At 36.5% G+C, this 17,622-nt stretch overlaps 2 protein-coding genes and 1 non-coding gene across 3 annotated transcripts; 1 reads left to right on the top strand and 2 right to left on the bottom strand.

The window, feature by feature from the left end:
• Window positions 1-509: 509 nt before the first annotated feature.
• Window positions 510-1,950, bottom strand: LOC132600892 (NADPH-dependent aldehyde reductase-like protein, chloroplastic). Its single transcript, XM_060314290.1, has 2 exons — window positions 1,374-1,950; window positions 510-921 (listed from the first exon to the last, which is right to left on the bottom strand). The coding sequence occupies exons 1-2, from the start codon at window positions 1,831-1,833 to the stop codon at window positions 575-577; spliced, it is 807 nt and encodes a 268-aa protein (XP_060170273.1). The 5' UTR covers window positions 1,834-1,950; the 3' UTR covers window positions 510-574.
• A 3,299-nt stretch (window positions 1,951-5,249) lies between these two features.
• Window positions 5,250-6,463, bottom strand: LOC132625652 (NADPH-dependent aldehyde reductase-like protein, chloroplastic). The gene is made up of 2 exons (XM_060340282.1): window positions 5,884-6,463; window positions 5,250-5,699 (listed from the first exon to the last, which is right to left on the bottom strand). The coding sequence occupies exons 1-2, from the start codon at window positions 6,314-6,316 to the stop codon at window positions 5,353-5,355; spliced, it is 780 nt and encodes a 259-aa protein (XP_060196265.1). The 5' UTR covers window positions 6,317-6,463; the 3' UTR covers window positions 5,250-5,352.
• Window positions 6,464-7,976: 1,513 nt separating this feature from the next.
• TRNAA-AGC (transfer RNA alanine (anticodon AGC)) lies at window positions 7,977-8,049 on the top strand. Its single transcript has one exon. It is a non-coding gene; the product is annotated as a tRNA-Ala (tRNA).
• Window positions 8,050-17,622: the final 9,573 nt, after the last annotated feature.

Raw genomic sequence — 17,622 nt, 5'->3', positions numbered from 1 at the left:
TAGGTGTTATTTATGTTGTCGGCTTGTAGTAATTTTCATCATCCCAAAACCAAGGCGAAATTTTTAATATTTATTATATTTAAATTTAATATATAAAATATATTTTACATATATAAACTTATTCATTTCGGTATTTTTACGGTTTATTTTTCTAAAATTAAAAACCTACCTAATTATTCAGTACAGTTATAAATTTATATAAAAATCTTCAATTTTATTAAAAAAAACCTATAATCGGTTCAATACGGCACAGTTTGATCCGTTAATAAATACCCAAATGCCTATACCAAAAACAACCAAATCTCTCTACCAGCTCATCAACCCCAATCCTAAGTTGAATTATAAACTACAATGGATTTGGTCTCTCAAGACTAAACAAAATCAAATTCTTCCTATGGCTTTGCTCCCACACCAAACTTCCTAGTTCCTACACCTCCATCATAGAGGAATCCATATTGACCCCATCTACCCCATATGTTTTAATAATAATAAAAAAAAAAGAGCTAAAATAAAACAAAATCAAACAGATATCAAATTGAAACTGCAGTAAATACGCTTAACTCTTGCAAAACAATCAAACATAGCCGCCATTGACACGAATAATCTGTCCATTAACCCATTCAGAAGCATCACCAGCCAAAAACGCAACCACTGGTGCAACATCCTCCGTCTGTCCAAGCCTTCCATGTGGACACTCATCAATTGCTCTCTTTATCATCTCCTCCGTTTTCCCTTCGTAAAACATCTCCGTTGCTACGGCTCCTGGCGCCACACAATTCGCTGTTATCCCTGTCCCTTTGAGTTCCTTCGCCAGTATTTTCACCATTGCTTCCACTGCCGCCTTTGACGCAGTGTACGCCCCGTACCCAGGCCTAAACACCGCAGCTAACGACGTCGTTAAGCATATAATCCTTCCCCCTCCTGTTGGAAAGAATAATTCAAAGTCGTAACAAATCAAAATTGATTAGGATTTATAATAATATTTTAATTCATATCTAGTTAGCATATAGCTATATACTTTCCTGTTTTGAGTTAAACTAGACGGTGGTGCTAGCTATTTTCATATTACGGAGAGTATAGAAAACATTAAGAGAATTAAGTAGGCGTTTGGGTATAAAATTCAAATATTTTTCACTTAATTTGAAATTTTACAATTGAAGTTGAGGTTGAAGAGGAGTTGTGTTCCGTTATATATTTTACAAAAAATATTTAATTATTTGAATATATTAAAGTAAAAATAGAGTTTTCAAATTTTAAATACAACTTCATAACCAAACGTTTGATTTTTATTTAAAGTAGAAAAAGACTTTCAAAAAAAAAAAAAAAATCCTCACGGCAAAACCGGTCCTATGAATAAAATATTTTCCTTTTACCTCCATGCTTTATTCTCTTAGCGCCTTCTTTGCAGCATATGAAGGCTCCACGCGCGTTCACATGGAACGTGCGATCGAAATCCTCTAGGGTTGTGTTTAGGAGTGACGGGTATTTTGGGTCGAGTACGCCTGCGGAGTTGACCAGGATGTTGACCGGAGATTGGAAGGTTGTTTCTGCAGCGTCGAAGAGGGATTTGACTTGATCCGGATCGGAGACATTGGCTTTGACGGCGATGGCACGTGGGGAATTGGAAGTGGAGGTGGAATTGATTTGGGATACGACGTCGTTGGCTTGAGTGGAGTTGGAACAATAGTTGATGACGAGTTTAGCGCCGAGAGAGGCCAAGTGGAGGGCAATTGCTCTGCCGATTCCGCGGGAAGAGCCTGTAACAATGGCTACACGGTCTTGGAGTGGGAGGTTTTGGCCTTGGGTTGATTGGGCGACGTGTCCTTCCGCCATGACTGCAGAAAAGCACTGAAATTGCTAAGGATAAGGGGAAAGAGTGAATCGGATATTTTTGTGGATGAGACAGAAGATTTCTGGTGCCTTCTAATTGTGTGATGATAAATACTGTACTAAGCAACAAAGCATGCTAAACAGTACATTTTACTTGTCAAATTTTTATTTTGCAAAACCCTTAAAAAATACTACGCAGTATTAACTAAAAAAGATAACTTCACAAAAATTAGCCTTATTTATTTTTCGGAAAAGGATAAAAAAAAATACTCCTAAACTATTGAAAAGGTCTAAATATACCCTTTCTCCGTCTATTTTGATATAATATCCTCACGTTTCTGGCTCACTTATGCCCTTAAAACTAGCATGTCTCTCTTGATTTTTTTTTACTACTCACTTTATCTCAATTTATATGATACTTTTAGCTTTTCGAGAGTCAGTTTAACTAAATTTTGATGCTAAATTGGATTAGATTAACTCAATATTATAAGATTAAAATTTATATATTTGAAAATTATATGAAAAGCACTATAAGTTGTCACTTTTTATTTTTATTAAAAAAAAAAAATTGGCACTTTTCTCATACCAATTTGGTGAAAAAGTACATCTTCAAATGTTGGTCAAAGTTCATGCATTTTGAATCTCAGAAAGTGAAAAGTATCACATAAATTGGGAAAGAGAAAATTTATTACGTGTAATATTTTTATTGAATAAAATTAAACCTCCTACCCACCCTACCCGCTCCCCATACTCCCCCCCCCCCCCCCTCCCAAGGACCTTTTCTCTTTATTTACCCGCTCCGACCCAACTCCATTACCTCATGACCCAAAACCCATTAAACCCCATCAAAACAAGCAGAGGTGGATCATGATTCGAAGGTTGCGGGTGCCACTATTTTATGTGCACAGTATACCTAACATTAGCTATAAAGATTTTTTTTGTGTTTCTCACTCGGTGTCCGCTACCCGCATTGGAGCCTGATTATATCCGGATTTGTGCCACGTAAGGCCCATTCGAGTGAAGTACTCCTTACGAAGAACATTTTCATACATAGGGCTCGAATCCAAGACTTCTGGTTAAAGGAGGAACAACCCCACCTGTTGCACCACATCCTTTGATAGTTAGATACATAGACTGAATAGGAAGGATGTGTCGGTTCAGTTAGTTTTTGGTTAATTCAATGGGTTTCATTCACAAATAGGCAAATAAGTTTAATTTTAGTTTAGTCCTTTTAACACTTTATTAAAGTTATATTCTAGAATAAAATTGCAATAAAGAGCGGCTCCAATTTGAAAATTTGCATAAAGAGTAGCTTAATTACTACATATTCTTTGTTTGACTAGATTAATTTACTTTTATTGCTCTTGGGTTAATCTTTTCATCATAATTGTCGAGTTATATGACAATTATTTCAAAGCAAAAACCTTCAAATTCTTGACCTTTGAGAATCATCTCAAAATATTTATCAATCAAGCCATTTATTTTTTGTTGCAAAAGTTAATAAAATATATAAATAATTTTTGTATCATTAAAAAGAATGAAATATACGTTAACTAAAATCAAGTTAAATTACTTTAAAGGCTCATGGGCACAAGGAAGAGAATGAAGAATGATCATGACATAGAACATCCTATTATTAAAAGAAAGAAAGGGAACAGAGATGATGTTGAGGGTGGTGGGGATTGCCTTTGGCCTAGGGTTACTCTAAAGGCTCTCACATGTGGGACCTTAAGACTATTATTAAAGGGTCCCACATGATTGTGTATATGTAAATAAATTGTACAGTTTATGTTAATATTATATTTTTTGGTATTATTTTTTAATGATGATTAGTTGTCTTAGTCTTTATTATTGTTTATTAATAACTCGTGCGACGTCTTAAACTAATTGTGAAAAAGATCTCAACATATTCGAAATAAAGTAATGCCTTAACTAAATAATAAAATGCTTAAATCAAAACCTTATAAAATGACACTTAAACCTAACGATAACAAGTTTCCAAACAAACTTAATAACACTTAAACCTAACGGTAATAAATTTTCAAACAAAACTTACTTCGGGAGCACTTTAGAATCCCTAAAACGACGATCCAAACGTTTAGGTGTACTTGATGTATTGAGCCTCCAATATTGTTTACAAAAAAAAAAATAAAAAAAAAATCAAGTTCTATATAAAATATTTATATTTCAGAGTTTTGAGACACGACTAATATTTGATCAAAGTATGAAAAAAACATGAATTTCAAAACTTTAAAATTATACAAAGTCTGGGGAAAATAAAATTAACCCCTATTGCGCTCAAAATTAGTGCGCAATAGGAATTAACTGTGACCATCACAGTTAAGTCCTATTGCGCACTAATTTTGTGTGCAAAATGTACATTTGTATTTTTATTTTATTTTTTGTGAATTATTTTGGATCAAAATCTCACTTTAGGGATCATTTAAGTTGCGGACTCAAATTAATCCCTAGTTGATTGAGCAAATATGGGCTTCGAGCATTATTTGAGTACTTAACGAGACAACTTTTATCCTTTTTTGAATTTATGTATTTGTTTTTGTAAAATAAGCAAGAAACATGTAAGTTTTCTTAAGTTTAATACAGTTACCAAATTTTTACCATAATTTTATTCATAACTTGATAGTATATTATTGCAAATTTTAATACTACTAATTATTTTATAATTTGATCTATGACTCAAACTTTAAACATTTTTTTTGTGGTTATAACATAACTTGAAGTAAAAAGCAAGTTATTTCAAAGTTATAAATTGATTTAACAATATTTCAACTTCCAAGGGAAATACCAAATGAATTTTCTTCAATTTTCCTCCGTAACTTGAAATACCCAAATGCCTATATCAAAAACAATATCTGTGTAGCTACCAGCTCATCAACCCCAATCCTAAGATGAATTATAAACTAGAATGGATTTAGTCTTGCGGTCTCTCAAGACTCTGTTTTTGTTTAGACCAATCATGATATTTAATTGTTTCTGTTTTTGTTATCTGGTCTTTGAATCTATTTGTTTTTTTACAAGTTTTCTGGTGCTGTTGGAGTGCAGGTGACGACGGTGGGGTTTGCCGGAGGTGGTTGAGGTTGGCGATGGAGAAATCGGAAGTGGCAGGGGTAGTGAAGGTATAATAGTGTATAATATTGTATATGGGTTATAATATTGTATATGAGTGTATATGGGTATATGAGTTATAATATTGTATTTGAGTGTATATAATTGTATATGGATTAAAACTTTGCAATGTAAATTTTGAGCTTTTTTTTTCTTTTACAATTTAAGTGACCAAATGTATATTTATGAAATTCCCTCCCCCTCCCCCCTCCCCCCTCCCCTTTTTTTTTTTTGGTTAACTTAACTTGAAATGGGGCAATTTATTTCAAGGCAAAATTTTGATTTTAACAATATTTGAAATTTTAACTTGGAATACCCAAACACTTATATATAAAAAACAAAAACAAATAGATATTAATTGAAACGGCAGATAGAACAAAACTCTGGCAAAAATGATCAGATGAAGCCACCATTGACGCGAATGATCTGTCCATTAATCCATTCAGAACCATCGCCCGCCAAAAAGGCAACCACCGGCGCAATATCCTCTGTCTGTCCAAGTCTCCCATGTGGACAATCATTAATCACTCTATTTATCATCTCCTCCGTTTTCCCATCGTAAAACAATTCCGTTGCTATGGGTCCTGGCGCCACACAATTCGCGGTTATTCCTGTTCCTTTCAGTTCCTTCGCCAGTATCTTCACCATTGCTTCCACTGCCGCCTTTGACGCCGTGTATGCCCCGTACCCAGGCCTAAACGCTGCCGCTAACGACGTCGATAAGCATATAATCCTTCCCCCTCCTGGAAAAAATAATAAGAAATTAAAATTGGTTAGTTTTAATTCATGTGTAGTTAGAATTTGTAATCAAATTTATATAGAAATAGATTTTTTTTATTTTTTTATTTTGAGTTAAAACAGGTTCATACTATTATAAATTGGAGCGGTGAAAGCATTAAGTTTATGAATAAAATATTTTTCTTTCACCTCCTTGCTTTATTCTCTTAGCGCCTTCTTTGCAGCACACGAAAGCTCCACGTGCGTTCACGTCGAATGTCCGATCGAAATCCTCTAGTGTTGTGTTTAAGATTGACGGGTATTTTCCGTCGAGTACGCCTGCGGAGTTGACCAGGATGTTGACCGGCGATTGGAAGGTTGACTCTGCAGCGTCGAAGAGGGATTTGACTTGATCTGGATCGGAGATGTTGGCTTTGAAGGGGATGGCGCGTGGGGAATTGGAGGTGGAGTTGATTTGGGATACGACGTCGTTGGCTAGAGTGGAGTTGGAGGAATAGTTGATGACGAGTCTAGCGCCAAGTGAGGCTAAATGAAGGGCTATTGCTTTGCCAATGCCTCGAGAAGAGCCTGTAACAATGGCTACACGGTCTTGGAGTGGCAAGTTTTTGTTTGCTTCCGACATGATTGAAGAAAAGCACTGAAATTGCTATAAAGAGGAAGAAGGATTTAGTGGATAGATAGTGAACTTTGCTGGAATTTATTTATATATATATGGAGTGAAAGAGAAAGCCACGGAAGCCATGGCGTTGCATTAAGGAAAGCTACGTCACTGTGTAATGTAATACTAATATACTATTAATGGGGCTCTTTACTTATTCTAGAAAATCTATTGATGAACAAGACCGCCCCGTCCTCATTTTCTGAAACAAAACACTAAAATATTATTTCTATTTCTTCTACTACTAATAAGTCAACATGCCTACTTGGCATTTTGAGAGCACTCTGATCATTATGGCTTACTTCATTGCATTGTTTGCTTGCTTGACTGATTTGTTATCGACGATCCAAATGACGAGAACTCCAGGAACCTTTCGCTTAAATGCCAAAAAATCTGCCATTTCTTGTTTTATAGAGCTAAAGAAAAAATGATAGTAGTAGTAAAACTTTTGAAGTTAAAACCAAAATTTCCGTCCTGTACAATAGAATTTTCAGCTCACTTTGATCTCTCTTTTTCAATTTATCTTGGTAGGATTGTATTAGTACTTAGTTGATTTTTTTTTTCTTTCTGAAATGTCTAAGCATGAAAATGATATAAATACTTTATACTAGAAAGTGTTGTAAAATCAATCTACGAAGTTAGTACAATATATTAAAAGATGAAAGCAAGGAGAAGAACTAGAGACAGGAGAGGAGAACATTTCTTATTTCTTTGTAAGTGTTTCTCAAGTGTCTCCAATGTGATATCCAATAGCACTATTATAGGATTGGTTGAGGGATACAAAGGGTTGCCATGAACATGGCATTTAACCCATTTGGAATCATGGATCAAGATCATAGAAAGATTGTGGAGGTGTGGGAGTAAATATCTACATCATAAAAAAAAATGTAGTGTGAGTTAATTCTTTAGGAGTTGGACATTCACCATAATATTCTAATATTTCATAACAGAAAGCATGTAATGTCTAAGCATGAAAATGAATTTTCAGCTCATGAGCTAAGATGTCCGGAAATCTAAAAGCTCATGAAAGTTTAGAGGTTTCTGAAACTTCAGAAGCAAATATAAAATGTTTCTATTAGACAAATCATCAAATACCAACTGAGTACTTATTCAGCTCTATTAAATGTAAAATTTCCAAAAGTAAGAGAATAGCAGAGCACACTAATCAAATTCGTAAGGAATTGGTAGAAGAACATTAACTCAGCAGTACTTAATAGAGTTATTGATGCAACAACAGTGAACCAGAGAAGCGCTTTCTTTCTTAGAGGATGTGCACAATAAAACTACAAAAGGAAGAAGAAACAAGGAAACATCAAGATCAAAATATACGCAAAGAACACAACAAGGTGGATTCAGGATTGGACTGTTACGATGCCATCAGAAACCTTACCTCATCATGTTATTTGATGTTCATCACATTACAAAAAACAGGGGATTGGGCAATTTCACGAGTAGAATATACTATTGGTCAATGTACCTAGTTGTCCCTTCCATTGGAGACTCCAATAACCTATACTATTCCGAGTATATTACATACATGTACATATGTGTAGTATGGATGCATCTGAACATTTGCATTTCGCTAATTCATAACAAATATGTACAACCAGAATACAGTCAACCTGGGGATGTAGCTCAGATGGTAGAGCGCTCGCTTAGCATGCGAGAGGTACGGGGATCGATACCCCGCATCTCCATATACATTTTTTCAGTGCTTGTTTTTTATGAATTTTTGCTCCAATGAGAAAATATATTGATTTTTTTTTCCCTTGGCAAAATTTGTTATCCAAGTAAAACTCTCAAATTGCAAAAAGATCGAATAGATAATCCTGAAGAGAAACAATCAAAGTTGCAAGTCAACCACGAGATAGAGTTATATATTGGAACGTATTACCTGGTTTATTTGAATTGATGGTGCAGTAAATCCACAAGCCAACTTCTCATCACCTTGAACGAAATTAGAAAAATTCAAATGTACTCAAAGAATATTAGAGACTCGTGCTGATAACGTGTCGTAAAATCAACCTAAAAGAGTTAGTACGATATATCAAAAGATGAAAAAACAATAAAGAGAGACAAGAGAAGGAGAGCTTTCTTAATCATCTAAATGTGTTTTAGGTGTGTACAACATCATTCTCAATGTCTCTGTTTATAGGGCTATATTGAGTAACATGATTAAGGGTATCATAAACATGACATTTACCTTTGAGAAGGTAGAAAGATTATGGGGTTGTGGGACATTGAGGGACTAGTGGAGGTGTGGGTTTAAACTAGACATAATGGTGGAATAACACCTAGAAGTTATGGACGTCCACATTTATAATATTTATAATAGATTACTTAATTATCGTGTCTTTTTTCTGTCTGTATGAGAATAAGCATAAATAGAGAAAACATATGATTTCATTCTACTGGACAAATAAAATAGTCCTTTCTCTCAAATCTCTATATTGACGTAATGCTATTGGTCCTTTGCTTTTCCAGCAACAAAAAACGATCTGCTTTTTCTGTTCTTTTGTGTTGTTTTTCGAAATATTGTCAAATAGACAAATTTACTTCAGAGTTTATTCTTGTACAGTGTGGCGAATTTAGTGCACAAGTTATGGGTTCATAATAATATTAATAAAGTTTTTAAATATTTATTAATTTTAACTATAAATTGAGGTTTTATTATATATTACCTCGAAGATTAAGAAATTCATAAATTTCAAATCCTAGATACTCTTTGACCCTTGAGTACTGCTATTTTCGGACAAAGCTACAGTACCGTATAACAATCTATTTGAGTCAAAATTCGTATTTTACCCAAATAGTTGAATTTGTTCTAAGGTTAACCACAGTCGGTAGTAATTTGATACAGATGTTAGAATTAACACAAGCAAGTTATTTAAAGGTTAATAAAGAATAAGTAAATAAAAGGAAAAAGTAAACTTATGCCAATTGTAGATGAACAACAGTGATGGCTTTTTCCGTTCCCCAGAATGAATAAGAACTTGATGATAAAAGAATAATGATAATGATAATAAGCAGAGAATAATCAATAATCGTCTATTTTTCAGTCAGTATTGGCTCTCCTGATATACAAGTGAAAGTCCTATTTATAGCTATATGATCCTATTTGGTGTTTTTCCCGTTGTGTGTATGTAACGGCAATCATTAATTGCTGAATTAATGATTGTCATTTAATTCCTTGATTATGGCCGTTAGAAACCGTTTTGTCGTTACTGCATTAACTCTATTTAATGCGCAATCAATAGGGTCTTTGTATGTTGTTTCCGTTGATGTTCTCTTCGTTGACTAAGTCTTTGATATCTGCTACCTCTCCGTAAATGCTTTGCTCGGCATTACCATCAGATCTCTCTACATCATTATATAAACTGACACGTGTCGACTACATGTTGGTCCATGTGTTAGGTGCGATTTTTCACACATACACAATTTCTTCCAAAACCCATGATAACTAGGCTTCTATTAAGTTGCTAATCTTCCAATTTGGTCCCCTACTCATTTTCAATTGGTCACTAACACCCCGGGAGCTAGCAGGAAAAGAAGAAAAGAAAACGAAAGTTAAGAAATGCACAATGGTAATGTTCACTTAGTTAACACTTATTTAAGGAAATTGTCAATTGGACAGCTATGACTTGTGAGAACTCCAAATGTGAACAGCGGTTAAGCGTCTATTAAATTCGAATTTGTGACACTGCAATTTGAATTCCGTTAATGCTCAAACTAGCAGGTTGACTAGGTGCAACACATAATCTGAATTAAACTCATTCCATGATTATGCAAACAAGTGATAGATTAGCCTCCACATGTCATTAGTTTCTTAATTAATTTTAACAGCAAATACTTGTGAGGTTTCTTCTTGAAAAAGTCCTTCGTTTGACATTTATCTTTAAATCAAACATAAATTCCAACCAAAACACTTTAACGTCTATCCTGCATTAAGAATATTCTATTTAGTTTAGGATAAATTGGTATCTGAAAGTTTAGCCATGTATTATTGGACGTCTAAGGCAGGTTGTTGGAATTGACTAATTAATTTTTTATTTTTTTTTAAAAACAAGATTATTTGATTCATGCGGGCTGCGGCTTAATTACGAAAGCAAGAGATGTATAATTTGGTAAATTACGGGAAATTTCAGTTAATGAATTTAATTTATAAATATCATCTGAAAATTAGCATATGATATTGAATTTAATTTGTCGTAATATTGGAAAAAAGTCAAATACACCACTATAGCCCTATATATGAACAAAAAAAGAAGAAAAAGAACGAAGGAAAGCGTGTGAATACTTGGTCAAAAGCAACTTCCAAACAAGGTAAACTATTAGCTTGGTCTCCTCTTTTGGAGGAAAATTTAAATTGATGACTGATAGCAGCATCAAGACTCAATTGGAGATATTATTTTTGGAGCAGTTTCTAGGGATGATTAAGCGAAGTAAATGCTCAGATACTCATGAAGATGAAACCTATCTTAAGTCTCGTCACAGAAATTGAGCATCAAATAAAGGCTAAAACCAGCGAAAGAATTGGGATATAAAAATCAGAAGTGTGCATGCTTGTTGTCAAGCTTATTATAGAGGGTATACAGTGCCATCTCTTCACCCTACAATTGAAGATTGTGAATATTTGCTTGAAACAAACAAGGTCACTGTCAAATATCTAGAGGGAGGCGAACCAATGTGCAGATTTTCTGGCGAATGAAGATCACAAATACAATTTTTTTTTGTTGATAATTTGAAGAATACATTAAAGGAAATGGAGCTTCTTCTCCTAGCTGATTTGAACAATATGAGTATGATTTTACAAAAGGCTTTAAGACTTTTATTTTTTTATATATATTATAAGAGACGGTTTCAACGTGTGTGCTTAAAGACAACAAACTCATACTTGAGGGTATTTTGGACATTTACTGGAACACTAAAAGTTTTCCACTAAAGAGTAATATGTCTTTCAGGTTTCAACTAAAGAGCCACGTATCACTTATGTAGGGCAGCGTATATATACACGCACTATCTTAGTTGCTCTGGGTTTTATGAGTTTATCATCTTGTCTCTGTTACTTTATTTTGCTCTTTCTATTCTGTCTGCATATTTGTCATGCATTATCCTCCCTATATAAAGAATCTAGACGCATCAACGAATCTCTGGCAAACATACAAGATTGTAGCTGTTTTGCCGATTAATTCATCTACCATTGCTACCAAAATTTGGCAAAATTCTTAAGTGGATATGTCTTGGTTTTAACTGTATGCTTGAGTTGATGGTGAGTTTTTAAGCAGACAAGATTGCATGAGTTATTGCTTCCTTTGCATAAGGTAGACCTGAGGCAGTGGTTCCCCAAGTTCTGGCTGTCCGTTCTTCTTTTTTATGTTTGTAGATCTCAACACTAAAATTTTGAAATGAAGAAAGAGGGCACTATAGGTGCTCATCTTGAATTTGCAAGCAGATAACAAGCACAATATAAGTTTGGTCCAGAGAAGGGAGAGGTGAATCAATTTGCTAAAGACTAAGATACGATTCAAAAGTGTAGAGATTTATCACTAAGGAAGCCACAGAGTAGGGAATGCTTTGGAATAATTACATACTGAAGACAGTACATTAATTAAGAAGAACTTGGATTCACGACTCGAGAAAATTCTTGCGCATAGAGAAATTTTAAAAAGATGAAGAGTAAAAAAGGTGCCTCCTAGCTCTACCTACCAAAACATAATGGGTGTACAAGTATTCAAAACGGGGATCGGGTATAAATAATTTCCATCAAGGTATTAGACAAAGTGAGATGCATCGAGACATTGGTAGAATTGTTTGATATCAAGGTTTTTGGATCCAGGCTTGGAAAATTAAGATCTCTTGGGAATAATCATACATTACTACTATAAATAAGGGAGAATATCAATTTTTTGTAGTCCTCACATGAATTTTTTATCTCTTTTTACCCCTAATTAAGAAATTTATTACTTTGTGAACTCTTACAAATTTTGGTCAATTTTGAGAACTTTAAGGGCTTTTTTTATGCCACTAAAAATGATGTCGTGGAAAAGATTAGTGGTCCCCACAAAACATGCTTATACATATTTGAGTCTTTTATGAAGTATATTAAATTTGTATAATTATATTTTTCCTTAAGAATTTATTATAGACGCTTAAAGAGTATAATTATCATGTCAATCAAATTCTATAATATAGGCTTGATTATTGAATTAAATATTATTCTTATACTACTATTTATTATTTGTTGATGTTAATTACCAATTATCATTTGCTATTTAAAATTTTTATTCGTCCGGTTATAGATAATGTTTTTTATTTTCTCCTGTAATACTTTTCAATATTTTTTTCGTGTGTTTATTTGAGAAAACATCTACAAAAATATCTTGTAATATCAAGGGTTTTTATTATTTATAAGTTAACTTTATTAATTTCATCATACAACAATATTTTTTCGCAGTACATATTTTTGACATTAATTGAATATTGTAATATTTTTTGGTAAAAAATAAGTAAGTTTAATTCAAAAAACAAATGAAATTAATTAACATATGAAAAGCTGAATTTGGATCATCGGAGATTTTAGTCTAAAAATGTCTTACCATATTCCATAGTTACACCATCACTGGGAGCAGAATTAGTCAAAGAAACTCGAAGAGTTTCTCAAGAGTCTGGCAGAGTATTAAGAAGCCAAAGTCCCTGTATTTCTTCATCAAACTTGACACTTATTCCAAACAGCTGATCAAGGACACCCTGAAAATCATTGATATGATCAGAAATAGGGCTGCCCTCTTTGTATCTAATATTCATCAATTGTTTCAGTAGGAACAACTTATTATTGCCAGTCTTTGAAGCATAAAGTGTCTCGAGCTTTTCCCACAAGCTTTTAGCATTTGTCTCATTCACAATATGATTTCGAACATTATCTTCAACCCATTGCCTGATATAGCCACAAACCTGTAAGTGCTCAAATTCCACTCTTCATCTTTAATAGACTCGAGTTTCTTAGAAGCAAACACAGGTAAATGCAATTTCTTGACAAATAGAAGATCTTTCATCTTGCTTTTCCAAATATGGTAATTACTGCCATTTAAACAAACCATCTTTGCTCATATTTGCCTCCATCATTCAAATAGACAATCAACAAAACCAAATACAACCACAAGCTCTGATACCACTTTGTTGGGATAAAACGGCCCAAAGATACTCTTAACATGATGTGATATTGTCCGCTTTAGGCCACGTCGTAGCTTCGAAGGCGCATTCACAGCCTTTGGGCTTCGGTGATCGTAAATACTCTGACAGTGTGGGTGACACACATACATATTGAATCTCTGACCCGTGGTATGATAATGAGCCACGTGGAACTTGGTTCGAGGGGGAGATTGTTGGGTGTGCGAACAAAGTACCACATTGGTAGCTGCAAAAAAAAAGAAGCTACTTATAAGGAGTTAGATACTTTTAATGATGTGAGACCTTTTGGGGAAAACCGTGCGGGCTTGGCCCAAAGCGGACAATATCACATCATGTTAAGAGTATCTTTGGGCCGTTTTATCCCAAAAATTACTCCCTAGTTTAGTGTATATTTCAATGTACAAAAAAAAACTTCCAAAACTGTTCTTCACAAACAAGTAAAACAGTTGATAACTAATAACCGTTGTAATTAGTCATTAGTATGTACAGCTAGAATATTTCCTAGAATATTATGTATAGCTAGAATATTATGTACAGCTAGAATATCTCCCAGAATAAGGTAAGTCTTTTGTATATATTGATGACAGAACATTATAATTAATCAAGGAATCAATTTCCTACATGGTATTAGACTAGGTTTTCTTTCTCCATAACAACCTAGCTGCCGCTTTTCCTTCTCCATAACAACCTAGCCGCCGCCCTACCCTAGCAGCCGCACCTCCTCTCTCCCCTTCGTTTCTCTTCTTCCTCACTTATTCTTCCTCTCTTCGTCTTCAAAGCCACTATAACTGACACAGGCGCAAAGTTTCACTCTGCCCTCTCAATAACCAATGTCAAATCTCTCGTTCCTTTCACATTGGACATTGAAAATGGTCCATATCATTCATGGGTGGCGTTATTTAAGGTGCAAGCCCGGGTGCATAACCTGATGCATCACATTATCCCTCCTACAGGGGCCGCGGCTAAGGCCAAAATTGATGTCTTACGGGCAGCTGATCCAGAACTCTATGATCGTCTTGATGCAGCAGTCCTACAGTGGATATATGGTACGATCTCTCCTGAATTACTTCAAGCCATATTGGTGAAGGATGACACCGCGGCGAAAGCCCGGTAGAGGTTGGAGGCCATCTTTCAAGATAACAAGGGTTCCAGGGCAACCCATCTTGAGGAAGAACTTGCTGATGTATCTCTCGAAAAATTTTCAAGTGCGGATGCGTATTGCAACCACGTGAAAACCTTGGCAGAAAGGCTGGCTGATGTGGATGCTCCGGTGGCAAATAGTCGCCTTGTCTTGCGGCTCATTGGTGGTCTTCCAGAGGCCTACTCTGGCACGGTGGATTTTGTCCAAAATCAAGACCCATTACCACCTTTTGAAAGCGTTCGATCCCGAATAAAACTGGCGGAACGTACTTTCAAAAACCGTCTCTCCAAAGAAGCCGGCGGGAATGCTACTTTTATTGCCTCTACTGGCGGTGTCCAACCAGGTAACATGGAACATGTTAACTCCAATCCTCAGCATAATTTTTCTTCAAGTTCCAATCATGGCAGAAACAATAACAACAAGAACAAGAAGAAAAATAATAATGAAAAGAATAATGGGCAAAACCGCAATAATGGCCGCGGAGGGGGTGGCCAGAACGGTGGCCGCGACACCTACCAGTGGCCGACTGGCGGTACCAATCAGTGGCAGCCGCGTCTCCTCCCGTACCCCCTATATGGGCAGTGGCCGCCACAGTGGGCTGCTCCACCATGCCCCTACCCGACTGCTCCACAGCAACAGCCCCGTCCGGCGATGCAGCCCGGTATTCTCGGGCCCAGATCTCAACAGGCCTACGCGACCTCTGTAGCCCAGCCCCATATTGGCTACACTCCGACGGACATTGAGGCGGCAATGCATAGATTTTCTATCGCTCTACCAGATGGAATTGGTATATGGATACCGGTGCAACATCACATATGACCTCGGACCAAGGTACACTCTCATCTTATTTTAATTTGAGCAATAGTAATCATCGCATTATTGTTGGTAATGGGCATGTAATTCCAATTCATGGTTACGGGAACACTACTCTCTCACCTCCACACCCCCCTCTCACCTTAAATAATGTATTATATGCACCCAAGCTCATTAAAAATCTTATCTCCGTCTGAAAATTTGCCACTGATAACTGGGTTTCTGTTGAATTTGACCCGTTTGGTTTTTATGTGAAGGATTTCCAGACGGGGAACAAACTAATGAGATGTAACAGTAGCGGGGACCTCTATCCACTCTCCACCGTCATCCAGGCCTCACCTTCAAAATCTCCTTCCGTCTTCACTGCTTTGTCTCCTGATTTATGGCATCGTCGCTTAGGACATCCGGGAGCATATTTTCCTTTGTTTCTATCCACTACCATTCATAAGTTACAAACACGGTCCACTCCTTGTGTCTTTCTTGGGTACCCTTCCGATCATAGGGGATATAAGTGTTATGACATGTCAACTCGAAAAATTCTCGTTGCCCGTCATGTGGTATTTGATGAGCACACATTCCCATTCTCAAAACTTCATACTCCTGCCTCTCACACGTATGAATTTTTGGACCATAATGTTAATCCATACATCACTCATCATATGCAACGAAATTCTGGAAATACATCTCCTAACACTCTAAATGCCCTACCACCTCAACCCGCTGCCACTCCTAGTCCCCAGCAGCAGCCCAACCCGCCGCAGGACAGCCCTTCCGCTGCTCCTGCACCGCTGCTGGCCAGCCCGCCTCCACCGCCTACGGCCCACTCCCCACAGCAGCCACACCCCATGACTACTCGGTCCCGTAATGGCATTTTCAAACCCAATTTGAAATATTCCTCCAACCTTAACACCGAGACCACTACCTCCATCTCTCCATTACCCAAAAATCCCGTAAGTGCTCTCCGTGACTTAAATTGGAAGAATGCCATGATGGATGAATTTAATGCTCTAATTGAAAATAAGACATGGGAGTTAGTTCCTCGGCCTGCTAATGTTAATGTGATTCGGTCAATGTGGATTTTCTATCATAAAAAGAAATCTAATGGTTCTTTTGAGAGGCATAAAACCCGTCTTGTAGGTGATGGCAGGTCTCAACAGAAGGGTGTTGACTATGAGGATACCTTCAGTCCGGTGGTCAAGCCGGCATCCATTCGCACTGTGCTAAGTATTGCATTATCTTATTCTTGGCCCATACACCAGCTCGATGTCAAGAATGTTTTTCTTCATGGTAATCTCTCTGACACTGTGTATATGCATCAACCATTGGGTTTTCGGGACCCCAATTTTCCTGATCATGTCTGCCTATTGAAGAAGTCTCTCTACGGCCTGAAACAAGCCCCTCGGGCTTGGTACCAGCGGTTTGCCGATTTTGTCGCCACCATTGGCTTCTCACACAGCAAGTCTGATCACTCATTATTCATTATCGCAGGGGTTCTGATATTACATATATACTGCTTTATATCGACGACATCATTCTTACGGCCTCTTCAGACGATCTCCGTAAGTCTATTATGGCACTCTTGAGTGCCGAGTTTGCCATGAAAGACCTTGGTCCACTGAGCTATTTCTTGGGTATTGCTGTTACTCGTAATGCATATGGCTTATTTTTATCACAGAAGCAGTATGCCGAAGAAATCCTGGAACGGGCAGGTATGTCACACTGTAGCCCGTCTCCTACACCTGTTGATACGAAGCCAAAGCTAAGTGCCTCGAAAGATGCACCATTTGATGATCCAACTAAGTATCATCAGCTTGCTGGGGCTTTGCAGTACTTTACATTCACTAGACCAAATATCTCTTATGCCGTCCAACAGGTGTGTCTCCACATGCATGACCCTCGTAATGAACATATGGCTGCTCTTAAGCATATTTTGCGCTACATTCAGGGGTATATCGACTTTGGTTTGCATCTCTACAAGTCTACTGTCAATAGCTCAGTCTCCTATACAGATTGGGGTGGTTGCCCGGATACCAGACGCTCCACCTCTGGCTATTGTGTCTTTCTCGGTGACAACTTGATTTCTTGATCCTCAAAACGTCAGCCTACACTCTCCCGTTCTAGTGCCGAG

The sequence above is a fragment of the Lycium barbarum genome, chromosome 1 (genome assembly GCF_019175385.1).
Source record: "Lycium barbarum isolate Lr01 chromosome 1, ASM1917538v2, whole genome shotgun sequence".
In the NCBI taxonomy this organism is placed as follows: domain Eukaryota; kingdom Viridiplantae; phylum Streptophyta; class Magnoliopsida; order Solanales; family Solanaceae; genus Lycium; species Lycium barbarum.
This window is presented reverse-complemented; position numbering and strand designations above follow the sequence as displayed.

Bases quoted from the DNA above. Each gene is read 5' to 3' on its own strand.
- LOC132600892 (XM_060314290.1), bottom strand. From the start codon at position 1,833: ATGGCGGAAGGACACGTCGCCCAATCAACCCAAGGCCAAAACCTCCCA. The intron at 922-1,373 runs GTAAAAGGAAAA...TCTTTCCAACAG, and splicing joins TAAGAGAATAAAGCATGGAG to GAGGGGGAAGGATTATATGC.
- LOC132625652 (XM_060340282.1), bottom strand. From the start codon at position 6,316: ATGTCGGAAGCAAACAAAAACTTGCCACTCCAAGACCGTGTAGCCATT. The intron at 5,700-5,883 runs GTGAAAGAAAAA...TATTTTTTCCAG, and splicing joins TAAGAGAATAAAGCAAGGAG to GAGGGGGAAGGATTATATGC.